Source organism: Mus musculus, chromosome 3 (assembly GCF_000001635.26).
Source record: "Mus musculus strain C57BL/6J chromosome 3, GRCm38.p6 C57BL/6J".
Lineage (NCBI taxonomy): Eukaryota > Metazoa > Chordata > Mammalia > Rodentia > Muridae > Mus > Mus musculus.
The window spans coordinates 146,570,983-146,594,821 of NC_000069.6; the positions used below are offsets into that span (position 1 = coordinate 146,570,983).

At 43.1% G+C, this 23,839-nt stretch overlaps 1 protein-coding gene across 6 annotated transcripts in view; it reads right to left on the reverse strand.

The window, feature by feature from the left end:
• The window catches only part of Dnase2b (deoxyribonuclease II beta), a 47,328-nt gene that overhangs the window by 1,250 nt on the left and 22,239 nt on the right, over positions 1-23,839 (reverse strand). For 5 of the 6 annotated variants that reach the window (XM_011240172.2, XM_011240171.2, NM_019957.4 and 2 more), the window contains 5 exons: positions 22,424-22,601; positions 18,086-18,164; positions 15,909-16,064; positions 13,509-13,706; positions 10,391-11,632 (listed from right to left, as the gene is read on the reverse strand). In XM_011240172.2, the coding sequence (XP_011238474.1) occupies positions 11,292-11,632; positions 13,509-13,706; positions 15,909-16,064; positions 18,086-18,164; positions 22,424-22,601 (952 nt within the window). In that variant the 3' untranslated portion in view covers positions 10,391-11,291. Of the gene's footprint in view, positions 1-1,557; positions 1,718-5,444; positions 5,820-8,849; positions 11,633-13,508; positions 13,707-15,908; positions 16,065-18,085; positions 18,165-22,423; positions 22,602-23,839 lie in introns of those variants that run through there. The other variant, XR_867221.2, reaches the window with a different exon arrangement.

Here is a 23,839-nt window from a genome sequence, read left to right on the forward strand (position 1 = left end):
ATGGAAGACAGAGGGAAGATATTGAATGCTAAGCCCTGAACTATTTTACTTAATTACTTCATCCCTTTTATGAACATGCTTGCTTTTCCATTTGGAAACCAGCACAGAAAGGTTAAGTAATTTGTTCAAGGTCACACAGCTAGTAATTGCTCCAGGTCATCGGAGTGGCATTTGGCAACAAGCTTGGGTGATCCCAAAACTGTCATCTAGTGCTCCGGATGTCTCCCGAATCCATCTGGGCTCTCGAGGGTTGCACTTTTAATGGATTCAAGTAACACGAATATATTTAACACTTTGTTCAAAGAGCTTGGAAAAAAATATGGACAATCCTGAATAGCAACAAAATCAAGTAGTATTAGAAATAAATGGGCCATATGGAAAGGTCTGTGTAGAAAGAGGTGAAAACTGGAGCCAGTTAACAAGGTAGGGGAAGGAGTGGTCAGAGATGGTCCATCGTGTTCTCTCTCCATGGCTGCCTAGGAAGGGGAGGCATGCTGCTGCTTTGATGGGCATTTGGCAGAGTCACAGAACATGGGTCAGTGCTACAGAAAGATGAGGTGATTTCATCACTTGGCTGGAGTGTGGCTTCTAAAAACATTTCTAAAGAGAAGTGACAGGAAGGGTGGGAGGAAGAGAGGAAGGGATAGGATCTTAAAGTGTGTGTGTGTGTGGTGTGTGTGTGTGTGTGTGTGTGTGTGTGTGTGTGTGTGTGTGGTGTGTGTGTGTGTGTGTGTGTGTATGTGTGTGTGTGTGTGTGTGTGTGTGTGTGTGTGTGTGTTGCAGTGCTGGGGATTGAATTCAGGGCCTTTTACATGCAAACACTCCACCACTGAGCTACATGTCCAGCCTCTTCTTATGTTTTACTTTGAGAAGAAGTCTCAGTAAGCTGCTAAGGCTGGCCTAGAACCCATACTGTATTCCAGTGGGGCCTTCAACTCATCATCTTCCTGCTGCTGCCCACAGAGCAGCTGACATTCTAAGCCTGATTCACTAAAAGGCCTGGCTACCCCTACATTGAAAATGATTAATTAGGAATAAGTGTATTCACATAAGTGCTGACAGGTTAGACAAGAAATCATTTCCACAGAGGCCCAGTCTGCCTACATCAGGGATTTCCAATGGCCCATGTAGAACACAATTCTAATAAGGTCTCATCATGTGGGTCAAGGAGCTGCGTGTGCAGCACACAGGACATCTTTTCTGCCCAAGTGTGCTTGGTCAGCGCCTTTCGGGCACTCCTGGCAAAGCAATCTAAATGAGAGCGCATGTTACTCCTAGACAGAAGCCTGAAGGTGCTTTGCAGGTGCTTGAAGGTTCAATGAGTTTTATGGCATATAAGCAACTATTTCTTAGATACTTGCCATAGCTTGGGCTGTTAGCATGGAATGTGGTTATTTTTAATTTGGAAGTAAAATATGGATACTTTTATTTAAATGCCTTGCATGTTGAGCCTGTCTTCCTCCATTGCTTTTGGTTTGGGGCCAGGACATCATGTCAGGATTGCCTTTTAGAGTCCTTTAAAATGGAATAAAGTAGAAAAGAACGACTGCTCCCTACCTGGAGGGACTTGGCCATTCACAGTCACTTCCATAAGTCATAGCTTTGTCATGGTGTTTATTTGTCATCTCACTGCATGGTTGAAGACACAGAGGTGAAAGTGAAGGTTAAAATGGAAACTAGATGGGTGGCAGCCAGTCTTCTGAGACAGATGTCAAACCTGTTGAAAGAGACAGAAAAGATCACCATAGAATGATTAAGGATAGACTCACCAAGAAGTTACAATAATTGCTAATGTAGCTGGTACTGGGGCATTCAGCCTTATGATGCAAACATTAAGTATCACCTAGAGAGAGGCCTCAGTACACTAACACCCCATTTCAATAATCAGGCCATTGTCAAAAATTCATTTTAATATTGAAGACATTAATGATAAGGAATGGCCAGCATGCACATCTGGAGGGAAATATTTAGACAACTGGAAACGCTAGTGCATGGCTTGGGGGTTGGTTAAATGGTTAAATGTGCTGTGTTTCGAATATAGGAAGAAGAGCAGTAGATGCTGTGTTGTGACTCAGTGGGAGACATGGGTAGAATAACAGGGGGACCAGCCAGAGACAGACCTAGAGTTCATAGCCATCATAAGAGAGTTGCACGTTGTTTGGAGTACACATAGTTCAGCCTCCCATGTCTTCAGCTAGTCTCTAGGCAACACATTGAACACACGCATGCCCCACCCCATCAGCCTTTTACACAGTAGACGATCCCTAACTCGTCCATAAGAGACTATTTGGAAACAAACATTTTCAGCTCTTCCAATTGCTCTTTCTATCATCCTAGGAGCTGGCTCTTCTTCTTCTTCTTCTTCTTCTTCTTCTTCTTCTTCTTCTTCTTCTTCTTCTTCTTCTTCTTCTTCTTTTCTTTATTAGGTATTTTCCTCGTTTACATTTCCAATGCTATCCCAAAAGTCCCCCATACCCACCCCCCAATCCCCTACCCACCCACTCCCCCTTTTTGGCCCTGGCATTCCCCTGTACTGGGACATATAAAGTTTGCAAGTCCAAAGGGCCTCTCTTTCCAGTGATGGCCTACTAGGCCATCTTTTGATAAATATGCAGCTAGAGACAAGAGCTCCGGGGTACTGGTTAGTTCATATTGTTTTCCACATATAGGGTTGCAGTTCCCTTTAGGAGCTGGCTCTTCTTAGTAATTTCCCCATACCTTTTCTGTGTTTTCTATAGCTCTTATAAAACTACACTTCCACCACCAACATAGAAGAAGTAGGACACTCCCCTAGGATGCCTTCTTCCTTCTCCATTCTTTACTCCAGCCTCTCACCTTGTTTAGTCCTGCTGAGGTCTCTGCAGGAGCCACTAGATAATTTTCTGTGCTGTGCTGCTGCATCACATGTCTCTTCGCCCCGTGTCTCTCTGGTGACCACTGTGTTCTATTGTGATTTAGAGAAAAATATTGCATCTACCCTTAACATATTTAGTTTTATTCGATTTAACCCATTACGACATGGGATCCCGTGGGAAGCCAATCTCATTATCTTTTCTGGATCTTCTGTTCCTTGTACTCGTTTGCCAGGGCAACAAAAGTATTTTCAAATGCTCACCTGAAATCATTGTGACAAGTCTCCACTATTGTGACAAATACTTGAGAAAACTGTCTTGTTCTGGCTCACAGTTTTGGGGAATTCAGGTAAGTGATTGATTGGTCTCATTGGGTTTAATACTGTGGCCACTCATATCTTGGTAGCCACATATTTCGGAGCAAAATTATTCACTTTGTGGTCAGGAGGCAAGAGTGGCAGGGAGGGAGGAAGGGAGGGATGGGAGAGAGAGAGAGAGAGAGAGAGAGAGAGAGAGAGAGAGAGAGAGAGAGAGATGCTTATCCATGTTCTCTTTCAGAACATGACTATAATGACGTAAATACTTCTAGGCCCCATTTCTTAGAAGTTCCTCCCAGGACTCTTGCTCTGAGGACCACACCTTCAACACATGAGCATTTGAGGGACACTTAAAATTCAAAGTGTAGTAGTTTGTTAAAATTTATTTATTTATTTATTTATTTGGTTTGGCAAAGGACACTGTCAATAGGACAAAACAGGAACTAACCGATTGGAAAAAGATCTTTACCAATCTCACATCTGATAGAGGGCTAATATCCAATATATACAAAGAACTTGACAAGTTAGACTCCAGAGAACCAAATAACCCTATTAAAAGATGAGGAACAGAGCTAATCAGAGAATTCTCAACTGAGGAAACTCAAATGGCAGGGAAGCACCTAAAGAAATGTGCAACATCCTTAGTCATCAGGGGAATGCAAATCAAAACAACCCTGAAATTTCACCTCACACCAGTCAGAATAGCTAAGATAAAAAATTCAGGTGACAGCAGATGCTGGCAAGGATGTGGAGAAAGAGGAACACTCCTCCATTGTTGGTGGGATTGCAAGCTTGTACAACCACTCTGGAAATCAGTTTGGTGGTTCCTCAGAAAACTGGACATAGAACTACCTGAGGACCCAGCTATACAACTCCTGGGCATATACTCAGAAGATGCTCCAACATGTAATAAGGACACATGCTCCACTCTGTTCATAGCAGCCTTATTTATAATAGCCAGAAGCTGGAAAGAACCCAGATGTCCCTCAACAGAAGAATGAATACAGAAAATGTGGGTACATTTACACAATGGAGTACTTCTCAGTTATTAAAAAATTCATGAAATTCACAGGCAAATGGATGGGACTTGAAAATATCATCCTGAGTGAGGTAACTCAGTCACAAAAGAACACACATAGTATGTACTCACTGATAAGTGGATATTAGCCCAAAAGTTCAGGATACCCATGACTCAATTCACAGTCCATATGAAGCCTAAGAAGAAGGAAGACCAAAACATGGCTGCTTCATTGCTTCTTAGAAGGGTGAACAAAATACTTACAGGAAGAAATATGGAGACTAAGTGTGGAGCAGAGACTGAAGAAAAGGCCATCCAGAGACTGCTCCACCTGGGGATCTATTCCATATACAGCTACCAAACCCAGATGTTATTGTGGATGCTGGGAAGTGCTTGCTGATGGAAGCCTGATATGGCTGTCTCCAGAGAGGCTCTGCCAGAGCCTGACAAATACAGAGGCAGATGCTTGCAGCCAACCATTGGACTGAGCATGGGGGTCCCTGATGGAGGAGTTGGAGAAGGGACTGAAGGAGTTGAGGAGGTTTGCAGCCCCATGGAGGGAGCAACATTGTCAACAGGACAGATCCCTGGAGCTCCCAGGGACTGGACCACCAACCAAAGAATACACATGGAGGGACCCATGGTGCTGGCCACATATGTATGTGGCAGAGGATGGCCTTGTTGGACATCAGTGGGAGGAGAGGCCCTTGGGCCTGTGGGTGTTCGACGCCCTGATGTAGGGGAATGCCAGGGTGGGAAGATGAGAGTGGGTGAGTGGGTGGGGGAGCACCCTCATAGAGACATAGGGAGGGGGAATGGAATAAGGGGTCCCCAAAGGGGAGACCGGGAAAGGGGAAAACATTTGAGAAAAAAAAGTTTTTTGAAAACACAGAGGGCAAAGTAAAGTATGAGAGCAAAGCAGAGGCCATTTTTCTTTTCTCTGCATGTTAGAGTTCCTGAGACAGAAAATATCAAGTGGATTAAACTGGAAAAGTGTTCGGAGTCTCTTCCAGTTGACAGAAGCCCACTTTTGCTACCCTCTGAAATGTGCGTGGGTTAACTGGGCTGTGCTCTTGGTCACCCAGTGCTATCATGCTGATCATGTTAATACCAAGAAAGGTATTTTGATTGCTGCAATCCAAGGATACTATGCCTTTGACAAATTTATAACGCACAGTCTTAAAACTTGTCATGAATGGAAATGAGGTATCCAGAGACATCTAGTTCAGGATTTGGACTCAGAGGTAAAGTACTTACCTAGCCCGCATGAGTCTCTGGGTTCCATCCTCATCACCTCTGAGCTGTCTAATTCACAGGCAAGCTGGTTCATGCTGTAGGCTCTCTAGATGATAGTTTTCCCCACTTATGATCCTGTTCTTGAGATCACTGAAGATTCAGGTTGTGAAATGCACTTGAGACATAACTTCTAGCCAGCTTTAAAAATTAGGATGCTCTTTTTTTATCTTCTGTGCCTCCTCAAAGGTCATTGCACTTTAAGAAGTCCTTGCTTTTATTTATTGACCTGGGAATGTAATTTAATTTTAGGCAGCTTGTTGTCTTGAAGTTGCTTTATAGAAATCTTGACTGAATTATTCCTGATCATTTTTTTACATCTTAACCCAAATATTAGCACTAGAAAGAAAGGAGACAAGGATTTTTTTATATTAAGATTTCATAAATTACTGTTAGTTTCTGATAAGAATACAAAGTACTTTTAGATATTGATTTTTGTCATATTTATGCATGCATGTGTACATTATATACATATATATTACATACATACATACATACATACATACATACATGTGTGTGTGTTTGTGTGTGTGTGTGTGAGGGTGCATTCCTGCTACAGCACCCATGTGGGAGTCAGAGGACAACCTCTGGCATCCTTTTACCTTGTTTAAGGCAGTTTCCCTTGTTGACAGCAGTGCTCTATACCTCAGGCTAGTTAGATTCTACCTCTGCCTCCCATCCCATCCTCTCACCCTGGGGAGTACAGATATGCACGGCTCTGTCCAGCTTTTACATGAGCAACTGGGATACAAACTTAGGTTGTCAGGCCCATGCAAGAAGTGCTTTTACCTGCTGAACCATCTTCCAGCCCCATCAAGTAATATTTGTAACCACAGCACTTTTTTTAAATGACTGCTTTCAGGTCACTCAAGGCTTAAGCGAGCTTGTGAAATGGAAGCTGTGTCGCTGCACTGCTGTCTCTCCCTAGCGGAGAACTCACACAGTCACCAGCTCATCTTAACATCTTGAACCCTTTGAGCACCTTCTTCCACTGAGCCATATGTTCTTTTATGGCTCCATCTCAGATCTCATGAATTTGGAGTCTACTCAACCTCTGTTACCCCCCACTCCCACCTTGGGGTGGGGTACTCCCTCTTTGGGGTATCCAGGTACCATTTAGCTCCTGGGCTGGATGGGAGGGAGCTGGAGAGGTGGGTTAGGCAGGATCCAGAATCTCAGGGTTAGGCATGAGTGCTAACCTGACCACCAGGCTATGTGATTTCCTCGAGGGTGGCAGAGGCAGGACAGGCAGACCCAGAGCAGGAAGAAAGCAGCCCTACTACTCCTGCAGGTCATGGGAGGAGCTTTTCAAGGTTTGGACATGCTCTGACCTCACTCTTGCTCCAGACCAGCCCTTCTGGTCTCCCAGTCTTCTAACCCCACAATCATTCAGATACCCTTGTGGCTGAGGATACCATTATTCTTGTTTAACTAAGAGTCTTTGTTTTCATGAGTCAGATTCAGAGCTGGGATTTCCTCTAGCGAGTAAGTCCATCTGTTCCTTGGGAGTTGGTTGGTTGTTGATTGAATTGTCAGCGTATTAATCCAAAAGTCAATCAAGAATTCTTTCAGCGGGGTAACAACAGTTTTAACAAATGTCTGCATATCTGAAGTCCTAACATAAACTCTTCATTTTATCTCACCCCACAAATTTCTTTCCACTGCTTTTTGTGAAAACTTATTTTTCCACCCCATGCTATAGTCTCAAGCTTATGTCCTCTTTAATCCACACTCCATGTTGCTGTGTAAAGCATGAGTGACAGGGACTTGAGGAGTGTGTACTCCGTGTCTCAATTGGTATTTCTGTTGAAAAGGTTTGTTACCAAACCCACTCTGTCACTGCTGTGTCTGCATATAGACAGATGGTGTCTGCATGAAGAAGGCAAGGTCTCCCGTTGTGCTGGCTAGTTTTATGTCAGCTTGCACAAGCTGGAGTCCCAGGAGAGGAGGATGCCTCAGTTGTGAGAATGCTTTCATAAGGTTGGGCTATGGCAAGCCTATAGAATAGAATAGAATATCTTCTTAATTAGTGATTGATACGGGAGGGTCTAGTCCACTGTAGGTGGGGCTACTCCAAGGCTGGTGGTCCTGCTGCTATATATTAAAAAAAATCAGGCTGAGCAAGCCAGTAAGCAGCACCCCTCAATGGCCTCTGACACAGCTCCTGCTTTCAGGTTCCTGCTTTGACTGAGTTCCTGTCCTGATTTATGTCAGTGACAGACTATGATGCAGAACTGTAAGCCTAAAAACCCTGTCTTCCCAACTTGCTCTTTGGTCATCCCATTTCATCAGGGCAATATTACCTTCAATTAGGATAGACCTACTCAAGTTGCCCTAAGCTAAAAGGATCATTTAGTGAAAAAAAAATATAGGGGAATGTCACAGACCATATATAACCAAAGGAACTCAGGTGATGCCTGAGTGGGGGGGCTGAGCATTTGCACAGTGCCCCTGGGCTTCTTGTCTCCACTGTCTGTCAAACTCCAAAGTTCAGCATTCTTTACGTTAGTGAAACACAACCATCTAAAGCCCTCAAGTTAGTTTGGTACGATTACTTTAAATTTATCCCCAAAGTGATCTCTTTAGCTTGGTCTATGGTTGATTGCCTCTGGCATCTCAAGCCTGTGCTTGGTCCATTCATCCGGATTCACAGAGGAAAAGTTGACTTGAGACTAACAGACAATGGATGATAGCTTTCCTGCGGGAGTGCGAAGGTACAGCCCATCTTAGAACCTTAATGATTAGCATACCATCTGTCTCTAATTTCCTCACAGTCATTTCTCAGCTTTTGCCTTTTAATTTTTTAAGATTCCCTCAAAACTTAGGCATAGATTTTTATTACAATATTTTATGTTTAATTTGTAAAACTGAGTTTTATTTTATGTGTAGGGTGTTTTGCCCACAGGCATGACCACGTAGCATGTGTGTAGCTGGGGTCCTTGAAGTCCGGAAGAGGGTATTGGATCCTTTAAAGCTAGAATTGCAGATTGTTGTAAGCTGCTATGTGGGTGCTGAGAAGTGAACCCAGACCTTCTGCAAGAGCAGCTAATGTTGTTAATACCTGGGTGATATTTCTAGCCCTTTATTTTTGCTTTGTTTCTGTGTGTGTGTGTGTGTGTGTGTGTGTGTGTGTGTGTGTGTATGTGTGTGTGTACCAACCTTTGGGAGTGGGCGTCTCCTTCCACTGTTGGTTCTGGGAACTGAGCTCATGTTGCTAAGGTTATTAGACAGGCGCTTTTACCTGACGAATCAACACAGGTCCTCAATCCAATATTTAAACCATGGTTTAGGACTTAAGTGCAATCCACTATTATGCCCTATACTTTCCCCTTTCTACCGAAAAGAAGTGAGTGAAGACATTCTTGGTACCTCTGAAGTCTCTCAGATGCCTTCTAATGATGTGATTTCTCGAAGGCGCCTCTCAGATCTTCCTGAAGGACACGCTTGAGAAACAGTATGACTTGCTCCTTGTATAGCTTTGTGGCTGCGTTTAAACTCCACCAACACAAAGGAACACAGACAGAATCCCTCCTTCCAGTCTTTGGACCAATCGGCTTGCTACTTTTCTCCCTTTCTTTCCTTTCTTATGGGAGGTTAGCTATTTCCATCACTCTTTCCTCAGAAGCCATGTCATTGGCCCTGAGGGTGGGTGAGCAGGAGAGCAGGAGAGAGCTTTGTCACTCAGGAAACAAGGCCATGCACCTCACATGGGCAGCGCAATCAAGCTGGCTGTGGTGGCATGAGCACAGTAGAGTGAGTCCCAAGGGCATGAGAGCAGGAGCAATGCCCCTGCCCTTTGAGCAAAGTTGGAGAGCTGGTCCTGGTGGCCCAGGTGCAGGAAAGCTGGCAGGCTGACCAACTCAGCTTCCACCCAAGTCCAGATCCAGGGCTTGACTTGGTCCCTCTTAACATCTACCCCATCTATGAACTGCTGGAGTGTGTGAAGGGGCAGGCCCTGCAGATCCAAAGCTGCAGGATCTCCATGACACAGAGCAACAACAGGATGTCAGAGAAGAGTCCCAGTGAAGATCCAGTATTGATCGTGTAGCAGAAGCCAGAGGCCTCAATCCAGACCAAAGTCTCATTGCAATGAACATTTGCAAGTATAGCTGTTTGGGCAAGAGGCTGTACTGTGTAACACATCATGACACAGTGTAGCTTCTATGGCAAGGTGGTTTTTGTTTGTCTTTTTCTTTTCTTTACTTTTTCGGGGGAGGTTGCAAGGGTGGAGGGTGGGTATGAAAGGATGGGGAGACAAGTGGGATTGGGGTGCATGATGCGAAATTCATGAAGAATCAATAAGATGTTTTAAATAAAAGAAGGAGGAGGAGGAGGAGAAGCAGCAGCAGCAGCAGCAGCCACCATGTCCTTCTGGTGTGTGTCTGCAGTGGGCCAGTACCTTCCTTTTCTTCTCCTGCTTCTACATTCTTGTTTCTGTATAATCTGACTTTATTCTTTCTTTCTTTCTTTCTTTCTTTCTTTCTTTCTTTCTTTCTTTCTTTCTTTCTTTCTTTCTTTTTGTGAGTAAGGGATGTATTGTTCTCTAGACTGAAGTGATCTGTTGGGAGACAGTTAAACCTAGTGTATAATTTTAGCTCAATAGAATCCCTCTATTTGAGCTTTCCTTACACTTGGTTGTCCTTCCTTGTATCACTGGATCAGTTTTGACCCTCTCCACCTGGAATCATCACCGCCTTCCCATTAACAATCCCATTTCACGGGGATTATTATACTAGGGTGTTTTCTGTGAGACCAAAACATTGCTCTCCAGCTTTTCGTGTACCCAAGTAGGCAGACAGCATCCTAAATACCTGCCTCTTGTACTTGATTTTAACACGAAATCAACTCTTCACAGCCTGTCATTGGGCCATTAGACCCTACCATCTTTGGTTTATGTTGAGATCTCAAGATAGTTATGATCCTATATTTATTCACTTCCTTTACTGTCTTCTGGAAATTCAGTTAAGGGCACAGCTTCAGAGGCCAAATAGACCTCTATTATACTAGGCAAGTGTTTGGAGTTCTCTAAGCCTCCGTTGACTTGGCAGTAAAATGGGGACCAGGACACTTATCACTAAAAAGAACTGATATGAAGATTAAATAAGAGAGCGGTTGGTGAGTGTGGATTGCACGCTTCACAGTCACTAAGCCCAGGGCCCACTCCCTGTCTGATGACTTTTGCTTGACTCTTAAGCTTTTGAACTCGGAACCCACATCCCATAGTCTATTAAGCAAACAAGTCTTGTGATTTCTTGACTCATATCATGCTTAGATATGATCTCCCTGTTGTAGATTAAAATTGAAAATAAACTGCAAGAGAACTCAAGTAAGCAGTTCGAGCATATATTAGCAGCAAGGAGCACCTGCAAAGGTGACAAGACTAAACTATAAACCAGCGGGGGAGGGCTTCATGGGGAATATGCCCATATGGCCAAAGAGTATGAAAGAGGGGGGAGGGGGAGGAGGGCACCTTTATTTTCTTCAAACAGGACAGTCAGGGTTGCTTTGTGAGAGATGAAACTTAATCCACAAGACAGACCACTGAAGGTAATTAAACTGGAGGAAAATATTGTATTCTGTCCCCTGGTGCTATTACTTACATATCATGATTTTGATTTCTAATTCCATACATGCAGATGACTCCTATTTCTCTTGATTTGAACATAGGAAGGTAAATGTGGGCTCACAGTGCTTTTATTGGACGCTACGTTGTGCTCACTCAGAAGCCTTGAAATTATGGAGAACAGATCCAAGGCGAGATGTTCCAGTGCCAGTGTTTTCAAGGACAGAGGGTGTGGCCTTTCACCGAGTTTACTTACAGAACCCATAACGGAGATATAATTTATGAAATGCCTGGTAAATGTAGTGATTCTTTGTACAGATGAATCCTCCACCTCTTAAGGCTTGGTGTAGGCTTCGATTTAGGTCTCCAATGCAGGTCCAGCGATTTGCGGAGCCCTTTATGGAAACACACCATTTGGAATGGTCTTGGCGAGAACTGAAGTAAGACTTGGAAGTTACCCCAATGGACTTGATGTTGTAGACATGGTAAGGCAGGGAACAGTTTGAAGGAAGCTCTTGTTTCTTTTTCTGCCAGGTTTGTGCTAACAAATGTGTCTTCAACTTTTGAGCTATCCATCCTGTAAAGATGTCTAGGGATCAGGAAGAGAGAAAAAGTGAAAGAGGTCATGCAGATTGATCAAGGAAAAGTCCCTAGGGAGTAGAAAGCTCCAATCACTCTGGCTCTATGCACTTGGCAATAGTAACAACACGACCACATTAGAACATAGTGGATGGGAAAACATTTCCTAAAGCAATATTCAAACAAAAGTTATTATTGTCATATTGTAAAGATGGTGGATGTCTTCTCTCCCACACAAAGAAAACAGTATATGTTTTAGCCATGAAAAGACTTCTGAAAATAATAAGGGGAAGAGAATTAGAGGCAATTTCAAGGGTATTTGTGAGCCATACAATTATGATTGGGTTTTCTTGAAGTCAGTGTGTGTGTGTGTGTGTGTGTGTGTGTGTGTGTGTGTGTGTGTGTGAGGGTTTAGCAAAATATTAGTTGAGAGTCAAGGGAAACTAATTTATGGTCATAAATGTCAATTGAGAGTTACCGTCTAGGATGAACTTGGAAGGGTGGATTCCAGAGGAGGTGGGAAAGATCAGATGTTCACAACTGTGGTAAAAACACCAGTGTGGACTTTGGTGGAGAGGACGCGGTAAATGTGAAAGCTATGAAAGACCTGAAACTGGATGGATTTGGTGCTTTGTGGAAGGATGGAGAATGGAGTCTGGAATGCCATGGAGACTGTGCAGAATGTGAAGGAAAGAGTAGGTACCTGGGGGGTGATGGGGAGACCAATTTGGCACATTGCATCTGGTGTAAGCCCATTCATTGCTGAGAACCTCTGTTAGTGTGGACATCTGGGTGGAGATCCAGCCTTGGAAATAATCCAAGGGTACATGAAACTCAGAGCAGTATAAGAAGGGCAGAAAAGCACAGAGCAATCTCATCTCCTAAGGAGAGAGCTCTGGTACAATAAACCAGAGAGGAGACCAAGAGGCTCCCAAAATCAGTGGAGGAGAACGTTCTAGGAAGGGAAAGTTTTCATCAGCACGATGGCCCACAGTGCTCTTTTCTGCAGTGTTAGTTCCTGTATCTCTAGTGTCTGACACCGGCTGTAGATAGTCAGTAAATTCCCTGTACTGTATACTGAAGAAAAGCAAAAAGCATGGCTGACCACAAGTTTATGTAAGACAAGCATTCATGCCTGAAGAGGCTGTTTATCGGCAGAACCAACACTCAGAGTGAAGAGACTCAAGCCACTGAAAGCTCTGATATTGTTTCAAAAGAAATTGGGGTGGAAAAAGGAAAACCAAGAGATGTCAGCTTAGAGTTAAGGGATGGTTTTCAAATAAGCTTGCGAGCTGCAAGGGAAGAGCCTGTAAGGGGAGGTGGCTTGAAAGAGAAAGCAGATCCAGTAGCAAAGCTATCGAGGTATTCTGATGCCAGAACCGGCTAGAGAGCTGGTGTGTGCATGGTAGCTGTCAGGATGTACAAACCCAGTACAAAAGCATAAAGAAAGTGAGGGGTGGAACGCTGACGTGATTGCTCCCTTGTGATCTCTGTTCTCACTATGAGAGAGAGAGAGAGAGAGAGAGAGAGAGAGAGAGAGAGAGAGAGAGAGAGAGAGAGAGGTGTTATGTAAGGGGCTTGAGAATGGGGAAGGATTAAGAAAGCTGTCTAGCAGATGTCAGAAATAGCTGTGGCTTCATGGCCAGCAAAATCTGAAACTGAGCTTCAGTTTGAAGCATGTGTAGGAAATGCGCTGTGGTAGAACTGGCAACTGCTGCCATTCCCATGAACAGGGAGATGCATACGTTGGTGCCAGAACTGTTTCTTCCTTTTTCTCCCTTTAGCTTCCTCTCTTTCCCACGTCTCTATCCCGCATAACCAGAGTGTCTTCTCCAAGCAACCCACAGATTCCTACTGACATCCTCTTTTGTGATAGCCATTCATACCATCAGTATAAAAACTTGATTTTGCAAAATGGACGAAGTTTAGACCCTGGGCTGAGTGCAGTTCAGCGAGGTACCGGACAGGGATCTTTAAGGAACTGGAGTTGGCACACATCCGGGGCATGTAGATAAGTTTCCAGTGAAAGGTGCTTGGAATGAAGCAGCTGTAGATGTTTGGTTGTAAGACCAAGAGCTGAAAATCTAAATCAGGAGAGAATAACGAAGAGTTAAGAACTTAAGCACAAATTGAAATGCTTCCTGATATTATGGACTTTTGTGTGGATTAAATGTCTCTTTTTAAAGCAACAGCCTTGTGGTCAAAGTAATTGGAAATATATATATATATATATATATATATATATATATATATATATATATATATATATATATATTTACAGGCACACACACACATATATACATACGTGTATATATATATGTGTGTGTGTGTATATATATATATATAATAGTATATGTAATCTTTTCAGGGGAGGGAGTGTATAATGCTTGTGTATGTATGTATGTATATATGATGTGTGTGTTCATGTGCCTACCGTGTGTAGAGATCAGAGGACAACCTCAGGTGTCAGTCCTTGTCTTCTGCTTTACTTAAGGCATGCATGGCCTTCCTGCTGTTTGCCACTGCTTACCTGAGGCTAGCTGACCCAGGAGCTTCTGTCTCTGCCTCTCTTCTTGCAGTGGGATCGTTGGGATTCCTGATGCAATGCTGCTGTTTGACTTTATGTGGAGTTGGGGGATTTGAACTTAGGTCCTGGCAAACAGTTTATCCAAGCCTTCTCCCCAGGCTGAGTTTTATGTTTTCCACACAATAACATTATTAGGTGAATTCTGTTGCTACCGACAGGCTCATTTTTGACATGAATTAGCTGAGACTCTGTGCCACAGAACTGTGATGATAAAACTTGTAGATGCTGAAGTTAAAGTGGATTATTAGATAGCCCTGCCTTGAAGGCTCTTGTTCTCTTTCCTATACAGACATGTGTAAGAGGAGAGAACTTGTTTTCCAGTTATTCAGCTTGACGAACAACAAACTCATTGTAGATCTCACCCCTGTGAGATCACTCTAATTAGGGAATAAACTCCACCAGTTAAATGAGGGATTCGACAGCTTTTCTTGGTTGTCAGCTTGCCTACATCTGGAGTTAAACACTGTGAGGGACTCTTAAGTCATTTGGGGTGGGAGCACCTCCCTTTAATTGAAATCTTTTGAGGTGGGAAGATCTACCTTCAATCTGGGCCACCACACCTTCTGCAGGCATCATATATAAAGGACATGAAAGAAGGAAGCTTTTCCTCGTTGCCTGCATGCCTTCTGCATTCCTGATGTCAAGTTCAATGCTTCACTGAAATTAGAGCTTACTTCTTTGGAATCAGGAGCATACGGTAGACCAGTTGAGACATCCAACATCATGGCCTGAATAACTATTGGATTCTTGAACTTTCAATTGGTAGACTGCCATTGTTGTAAGCCATTCTAATAAATCATATGTGTGTGTTTAAAAATTATATATATTATAAATCATATATAAATATATTTACATTTTATAAATAATATATGTTTATATATGAATTTTCCATGTATAAATATAAAAATCACACACACACACACACACACACACACACACACACACACATTTCTATTAGTTCTATTCCTCTAGAGAACCAGCTAATACAAGGACTTAAGATGAAAATTGGGTGAGAAACATTTTCTAAGCTTCTTATACCTGGAGGTTAAAACTCTACGTCTTGTCTTACTTATACACCATAGTTTGCCAAATATAAGAATTTTGGTCTATTTGAGTGTGAGATTTTAGAAGTTTTTATAGTGCTGAGGTGAGATGTTGGTGGTATGGATGCAGCATTTTGTCTGAAGAAATTAAAAAAAAAAAAAAAAACCCAAAACCCTAACATTGAACTTACATTTTAAAATAATGGTTTGTCTCTTAGCCCCCTAACACCACCACCCCAAACACGGTTTCTAGTTCCTCATGAGCAGTACAGAGATCTCTGGTCAGTAGTCTTGTGTTTCTGAAGGGATCTGATGGAAAGCCAACACCCAAGTTTGTCACTGTCCCCAGGACTGCCCCTTTCATTTTTTTGTTAGTCACCTGGCCCTGAATTAATTTGAAAATATCACTCTGGTCAAGTTCAACAATGTCCTTTACAGACTGGGAACTAGGGCTGGGCGAGGGCTCCTGCCCAAGGTTTCACCACAGCACACATTGTATAAGAGCATCTACGAAGACTTCCAGATGAAGGGGCACACTTGACGGCTGTGTCCCACTCTACGCATGCGCACACGCTACAGCTGCTCATAAGCTCCTCCCTATTGTCGATTTGCCCTTCCCTGTCTGCGCTGCCTCTGCTCACATGCTCCCGGCGTACCTATTTCCTCAAACTGGCTGTATCCGAAAGTGATGCAGATGCCGGTTTGTCCATATCGCCTCCCCGAGGTTGGGTACTCATAGCCATGAACTGGGGGAAACTTGGGAACAGAGTGTATCAGCCAGAACCCCTGCGTTCTGTTCCATACCAGCAGACCTACCAGAGAAAAATATTTGATTTAGATTTAAAAACAAAAACAAAAACGATCTCTTTTTAAAATACAGTTCAAAGCTGTAATACCGAAGCCTACTTACATGTTAGGCTAATGCTTTCTTAGGCCCTTGAGAATTATTATGCTTGTTTTTCAAGGATTTCAATAACAACTCAGTTATTATTGTGAAGAGCTAAGAGAAATTCTATGTCCAAACTAGTTTGGCAAATTCGCTAAATTGGAATTTGATCTTGTGAAACATACCGTGAGCATGCGGTCACCTGGGTAGCTTCAGCTAGAGTCTTCAGTGCTAAGTTAGTGTCACAGGACGGCAAAAGCCAGTTAAATGAGGCAAGATCGAACAAGGGAGGATGCTGGCGGCGCTTTGTTTTAAGGGACAGCAGCTCATTTCATTGGAGAAGGGTAACCCAATTTCTACAGATGTGATTTAAAAGAGACAAAGGGGGGAAAATACCAGGTAGGCACGCAAAAGCATTCTTGGTGAGCATTTTTTTTTTTTAAATCTCTGGAGACTACTAAAATGAAAGCCACGGAGGAAGCAAGTAGATTTTCACCACCTTTGTCCAGCACGTTCTGTGTTTATCAGTGTATGGCGGGTTAGGAGACTTTCTTGTTCATATATGAACAAGCCAGCAAACCTATTCAAATGCCAGTTGACTGTTGCCTTTTAGAGTCACCATGAACAATACGTGTGTTGGAAACTGTGGGAGGGTCTGTCTCCTAACAGGTCTCATGACCTCGCTGTCACCACCTCTTGGGTGTCAGGGACCTGTGGACCAAATCCTTGCTGTAACTAACAGGTTGGAGGAGGAAGGATGAGAGGCACTTGGAGTGAGGGTAGAAAATATTGCCTGGGTAAATGCCCCTGGGCTCCATGTTAGCAAGGCTACCATACGGGCAGCAGTGAGATCAACAGCTTTCAATGCTGACAATGTTTGACAGGCATTACACATGACTTACGTTTGGGGAGGTGTAAGGAGTAGACTGAGTCTCATACTGTAGCCCAGGCTAGCCTCATACTCATGGCAGTGCCCCAGCCTCAGCCTCTGCAGTACTGGAATTATTGGTGTTTGTGACCATGCCTGGTTATACACTGTATTTTTAATCAGATATTGCAAATTGGCTGCCCTAGGGCCTAATGCACCTCGATGATATATTAGGTTTGCCGTGTATTGCTAAACATGAATTTATTCACTGACAAATGTTAAATTCCAGAGTATTTTCTAAAAAGCACTACTTTTCAGTATCTCCTGAAAAATTGCATCCATACAATTCATGGTGCTGGATGCCCTTGTTAGACATTCGATGTTACCTGTTAGTTCAGCTCATGTCACATGCTGACCTTATGTGGCTTCCTTTGAAGGTATTTGGGTTTCAAGCTTCCTGGAGAATACTTATTGTCATAGAAGTTATTTGTAAGGTATTAAGTTGGAAGCATTGGAAAATACAATAGTTTTATAATCTACTGAGTATTAGCATTATAGATTTTTGTTTAGCTACATTTTTACATTTTCTATAACACATATACTTATGTATAGTTTGCAAATGAAAAATAACAAATATTGCTATGTTAAGAATTACTGTATGAAGTAATAATTTGTGACCAAGTATATATTGGATGACTATAAAGAAAAACTTTAAATCTCTCTCTCTCTCTGTGTGTGTGTGTGTGTGTGTCTGTGTGTGTGTGTGTGAGTGTGTGTGTGTGTGTGTATGTGTATATATGTATAGCTGATATTTGAACAGGCCGTACTTGGGTGCTTGCTTTAAAGACCACTTTTTTAAACATTAAAAAATAAATTAGGATTTCTGAAAAGGGCATTGACATGTCAAGTCATATAATTATTTTGTAGTGTGTTATATAAAACTCATATCTCAGTAAATGAGAATAAGCCATAAAAACAAAAACTGTCTTTTTAATATGAAATTGAGGATATTAAAGAAGAAAGGTTTAAGAAAATGTTGATTCCCAATAGGAAAGAGAACCCAAGAGCTGTCCATGTACCTTTGGCATGTCCATACTGTCTGCTGTAATTCACAGATCCAGGGACACCATCGTTGTATATTAGATAGGCTGTGTCATTCTGCAAGAATACATAAGGGTTATAATGGCACAGATCTTCCATTTTCCATGACTTTCACTATTTCTATCAACTGCAGCCTGCAGTGCAGAGCTTTCTAATATACACAGGAACATGAATTCTGTGACATGCAAGATGGAGGGGGAGAAGAAATCCATTTTCAACCATGACAGTTTTATGTGTATGTGTGTATATGCATATTTGTGGTGTCTGCGTGTGTGTGTGTGCATGTGTGTGTGTGTGTGATCTAGAGAACAACCCGGGGTATTTTGGCTGCAGAGAACTAGCTAAATGGAGTCGGCTGACTTGCCAGCCAACCTCAGGGATCCACTTGACCCTTCCTCAGCTCGGGGACTACAGGCATGGGCCACATCTCCTGGGCCTCAAATTCAGCAACTCTTTCCTGAATGGCAAGTGCTTTCCTGAGCAAGCTATCACCTCAGCTCCTGAACCTGTGACAGGAGCCCAAGTGACAGACAGAAGCCCAAGTGACAGACAGGAGCCCACGTGACTGACAGGAGCGCACGTGATCTGTGTGTGAGGCTGAGCTCTGTTTTCCTTGGTTGTTTTGGAAGCAGGTTTCTGATGAAGCAACCAGGGTATGATAAAGCGTGCTCAATTATTTGCTCAGGAAATGAAGTTGGAATAAGCACCAAAGGCTACACCTGGGTTTTTTCCACTGATGTCACAGGCGCAGTGCAGAAGCGGCCTGTCTGGATTTCATTTTCTCTGCCTGTGTTCTGCCTCTCTGCCTTCCCATAGCTTTGATTTAGTGAGGACTCCTTATTGCCTGCTCCCTTCCTCTCTCCTGTGAGAGAGAGCAGGTTTTTTCCTCCAAACCATCAGCGCCACATCACCTTCTGACAGTGATATTTTCCTACTCAGAAACAGTGGTGAAATGTAATGTGTGATATTAGCTTTCTGCTGGTAAGATTCTCCAAACACATTGTTTAATCTCTAAGTCAGAGAAAAGCTATTATTTTTTATAGTGTCTCTTTGTAATTTGGGGGAGCTTTTATTTGTTTTGGGAAGGGAGTTCCCATTCCCTCCATGATGCGGTGACTTTTATTGAAACCAATGATGTTGATATTGAAAAAAAATCTCAGTGACATAATAAAAGAGGCAAGGGCAGTGCATTTCTGAAACAAACAAACAAACAAAGCAAAATAAGCAGACCCTTGAAGGTAATTATTTGAGGTAATCTAAAAAAAAAAAACACTTAAAAATCATAGCAGGGTTTTGGCATTCCTAGGAAAAAAAGCAGTTTTATTACGCCCCCCCCCCTTTTTACAAAAACAGTCAGGTATAGATAATATATTCTTCTTCTGAGAATTCTGACAGTTACCCTGTGCTGACATCGACTGTGGTAACAAGGCCGTGTGTATGCCTTTTGGGTGCCTCGTGGTAGGATGACCTGGTGAGGAGATTTAGTCTTACAATAGATGACATCTATTATTACAACCGTGAGTGTAGCAGACAGCTATGGCAGAGATGGTACTGATAAATAGAGTTGGCAGGATAGACTGGTGGCCTATAGCTGTAAGTAGATCATGAGTTCAAGACTAGCTGACTAGACTAGGCTCATAGAATGTGTGTGTCTCTGGGGGTGCATTTGACTGACTGTGAGCGGATGAAGGTCGGAAGCTGATGTGGGGGTGTGGTCTTCCACTGCGGGCCCCATCTTAGTTGAAATATGTTCTCCCATTGAACCTGGAGTTCACTGGTACAGCCAAGCCGGCTGCCATTAAGACGCAGAGATCTGTTTTTCTCAACTCCACAGTGCTGTTGTCGCAGGAATGGCACCCCACATTTGGCTTTGGGGTCCTTATGCTTGCCCAGCAAGCACTTGACACACTGAGTCACCCCCTGGGACCCAGAGATATCCCTTGAACCCGTATGTCAACCACTATCTTGATTATTGGATGTTGGATTATTCTTTGACCTTAGTCTAGCAGGAGCTATAGTAAGGCAAGGGTAAGCCACTGCAAAGTAATTTGATTATTAAGGAGTATAGAGGGTCCTTATTTGCAAAGGTAAAAGAATAAAAACAATTCAAGTGTAACCAGGCTGTTGGACTCAGTCACCTTGACATTTGTGATGCAAAAATTAGTAAGTTGGTCTGATCTTACATCCCACTATCATTAGATGATCAATACCAGGTCAAAGGTGAGAGACCTCTGTCACCGTCACTGAGGGCAGATGGTTCTCTCATCCAGTCACACCACCGAGTGTACGCTCACGTAGTCACGTCTACCCGCTGTTTACTCTGTTGCTTTCTTCTTTTGAGCCAATCAGGCATGGAAAACAGCCCCTTTCCTGACCTTCTCCTTCCGAGAACCAAGTGCCCAGAGCACCCTGGGTGCCTGGGTTTCACCCAGACAGCTGATGCTTTTACACTGTCATTAGGCAGCCTCTAAAGCTCCTCTTTATTTCTCTCACACTCTTTAATTCCTTGATTCCTTTAGTTTTAGGGTGAAGGTGGGCAAGATTTTAGTCTGTAACCCAGACAGATTCACACAGATCCCAGGCAGGCCTTGAACTCACAGTCATCCCCCTGCTTTAATCACAGGGTTAGGATTATAGGTGTGAATCACACCTGACCCTTGCACCATCTTTGTTTTGCTAGGTTATACCTTTTCTATCACAGGCCCTGGGCTGCCTTTGCATGTCCCAGGTCATCCCTGGGATCTGCCAATCTGAGAATCAATTTCACATCTCTTCCAACTAAAGTGGCCTGGCAATGTTATTTTTTTTTTTTTTTTCTCTTCTCTGCTCCAGGAGTCCCAGCCACAGAGACGAGAACAATGCAAGGGTTTATTTTCTCAGTAATGGCTTCTGTTCCAGGTTGCCATCACCGACCTTGGAAACAGAAGCGGCTCAATCAGTTTTCATTTTACATAATAGCCTGGTTATTCAAAAACGGGGTTGTTGTCGAGACTAAATCACGTTGAAAAACACCTGAAACAGTGCTTTGCACATCCCTTGTATTCAAACAGCCTACAGAGTCATTTTAACGTGGAACTTTGCTTCAAGCTTGCTTTTAATGGCAGGTGGGTAAAATAAATGTCTCTGCACACAGTGACAGCTCCCGGGTGAATATTCAGGTAGATTTGTGCACTAGCAATGGAAGCTAAAGCAGTCTTGTGCTGAGCATTACAGTATTTAACAGGCAAAACCCCAGCAATGAATCTAGCATCTTATAGAAATAGTATAGTATAGGAAGAGTCATTTTAAATATGTCCATCACTGTCAGGGAATGCATTCATGGGGTGAAACTGTGTGCCAAATATGGCTTGGTTTTACTGTTTGGGAAGCAGTCACTGTAAAACAGGCAGATCCCAGAATATTGCAGGGCTGGTCACCCTGAGGCAGGTCTTCATTCAGTTCATTACCTAACATCTAGGTAACGGGCTTTGTCATCCCTTGGGTGAGCCAGGTTTGGTCCCCTCAAGCTAAGGCCTGAGCTGTCTGCCTACACTTCTGAAAATAGTTAATTAAAAGGAAAACCCAGAGGAACTTTTGCTTGACTCATCAACACCATGATTCAAACAATCTATAACTTAAGACATAATGCTTGCAGACCTGTATTGCCCGGCAACAGGAGAGGGCTCTTAACCTCATTTCTCTTAGACGCATGAGTGCTGAGTGAGTTGGCAGAGGTCTGACAGCCTGAAAACTTCCAAACTGGGGAAGTTCACAACTTCCCCAGTGTTGCCGTAGCACGTGGGGCCAAATTGTGAGAAACTGTTTTGTTTTGTTTTAACCAAAGGTAGTTAGCGCGTCAAGGACTTCTAGTTCCTGAACCTTCATGGTTTTCTCTGTGTCATCATCTATTCTGGGATAAAAGATGGAAGCCATCTTGGCCAAGTGTACTAGCTAGCCCAGTTCTGGTCTCTGCACACCCTTTTTGTAAAAAGAGTTGCCTTGCTGGGCTGCTTTTACTTGGTTCATGTGTTCCTGTGCACAGCACAGGGGTTATTCTTTGTTTTAATAAAGTGAGCCAACGATTTGACATTGGTGTGGCTTATGATGATGTGTTTCTTAAAGCCTTGGTCAGGTTGATTAAGTGGTCCTAGCCTAGTTCTGAGCGAGCTTATCGCAAGTTTCTGGGGTTAGGTAAGATTATGTATATGTATATGTATATGTATATGTATATGTATATGTATATGTATATGTATATGTATATGTATATGTATATGTACACATACACCAAACATCCTTTTTTGATCTATGGTCTCCACAAATGGTTGACTGTCACCTACCGTGGAATTATGTGTGTCATACAGATGCTGTAAGGTCCTCCCCAGAGCACTCCTGGTGCTGTTAATCAGGTAGAGGCTCTTGTTCCAGGTTTGTCTTGTGGAGTCCAGGTACAGGTACTGCAGCCCCGCCTCTTCACTTGCCTTGCTAGTCCTTTTGGGTAACTTATAAAAGATAAACCTAACAGAGCAAAAAGTTATGATCTGTTATCATTTATTGACCGCTCTTCTGACGACACTTTCTGTTAAACACTTATATATCCGTTGGTGTTTCACGGGAGGCCTGTAAGGAAAGGGAAGGCTCGAGGCTTCTGCCTATCCCTCCATCTCTTCTTTTTGCCTTTCTCTAGTGAGGACAAGCTTGGTATGGGTGGCATATATTCTACAACATCAGCTGGCCTAGGGGCTGGAGCCCATGAGATGAAAGCCCATGTGTCCTGGGAGTGATTCTCTCTGTTGTCCCCATCACCCCAGTGGCCACAGGGAAGAGAAGGTCACAGGCTAGGTTAGCATTGGGGAACTTTGGATTCTCTCCTTCCACAGTGCTTGGCCTGGTCTCTTTGGGTCTACTCAGGTGGGTATGAGATCTGGGCGTGGGCTTAGGCAGAGGTGGAGGCATTCTTGAGGCTTGGTCCTCAGCAACATTCTTCAGTTGTTTCCCAGAATGCTCTGGACTAAGGACTTGCTCCGTAAGTCTTTGAAGCAGGTCTTTTCTCTCTGCATCTATTGTTTTCTACTTGTTATTTGAATATTTCCCAGTGAAAACAAGTGGTTGGACCTACATAGACTTCAGCCAGCCTTGGATCACCCAGTCCAGGCCTTCTTATGTGCTGTAGGCCCATTGTGGTCAAACTAATTTTTACTGAGTTGGCCTGTGTCCTGTAAGATATCTGTCCCTTCACTTTTAGTATCCCATTGTTGTGATGCTCAAAATTGTCTCTAGACTTTGTCAAAAGTTCTCCAAGGGCAAATTCCCCCTAATTTAAAAAACTGTTGGTCTAGGCAAATATATTATAATAGCTTGAAACCCTGTAATTAACCCCAAGAGCCTCTGTAAGCCAAACATAATACATACATCATTACAATGCAATGGTCTTCCCAAGAACATTACCCTCTCTTTGCCAAGTTCTCTACAGACTTACACTTGTGTTCCAGTGTCCTGCCTTCTTACTCCCAAGGCCAGGTCCTGACACACGGCAGGGACTATGCTCACTTTGTGACAGCTCAGCAACTTCTCTGCTAAGCAGCTATGCTTGCCTTATGACACGTATTTCTAAGTAATATACCCATTCAGTTGTGACTAAAATAAAATAAAATAAAATAAATAAAAAAATGCTATCAATCCCAATTTGCCCCCCCCCCCCACTTTCCACTGCCACCTCTTATTTGGGTCTTCACATCTTGTCTATGATACTATGA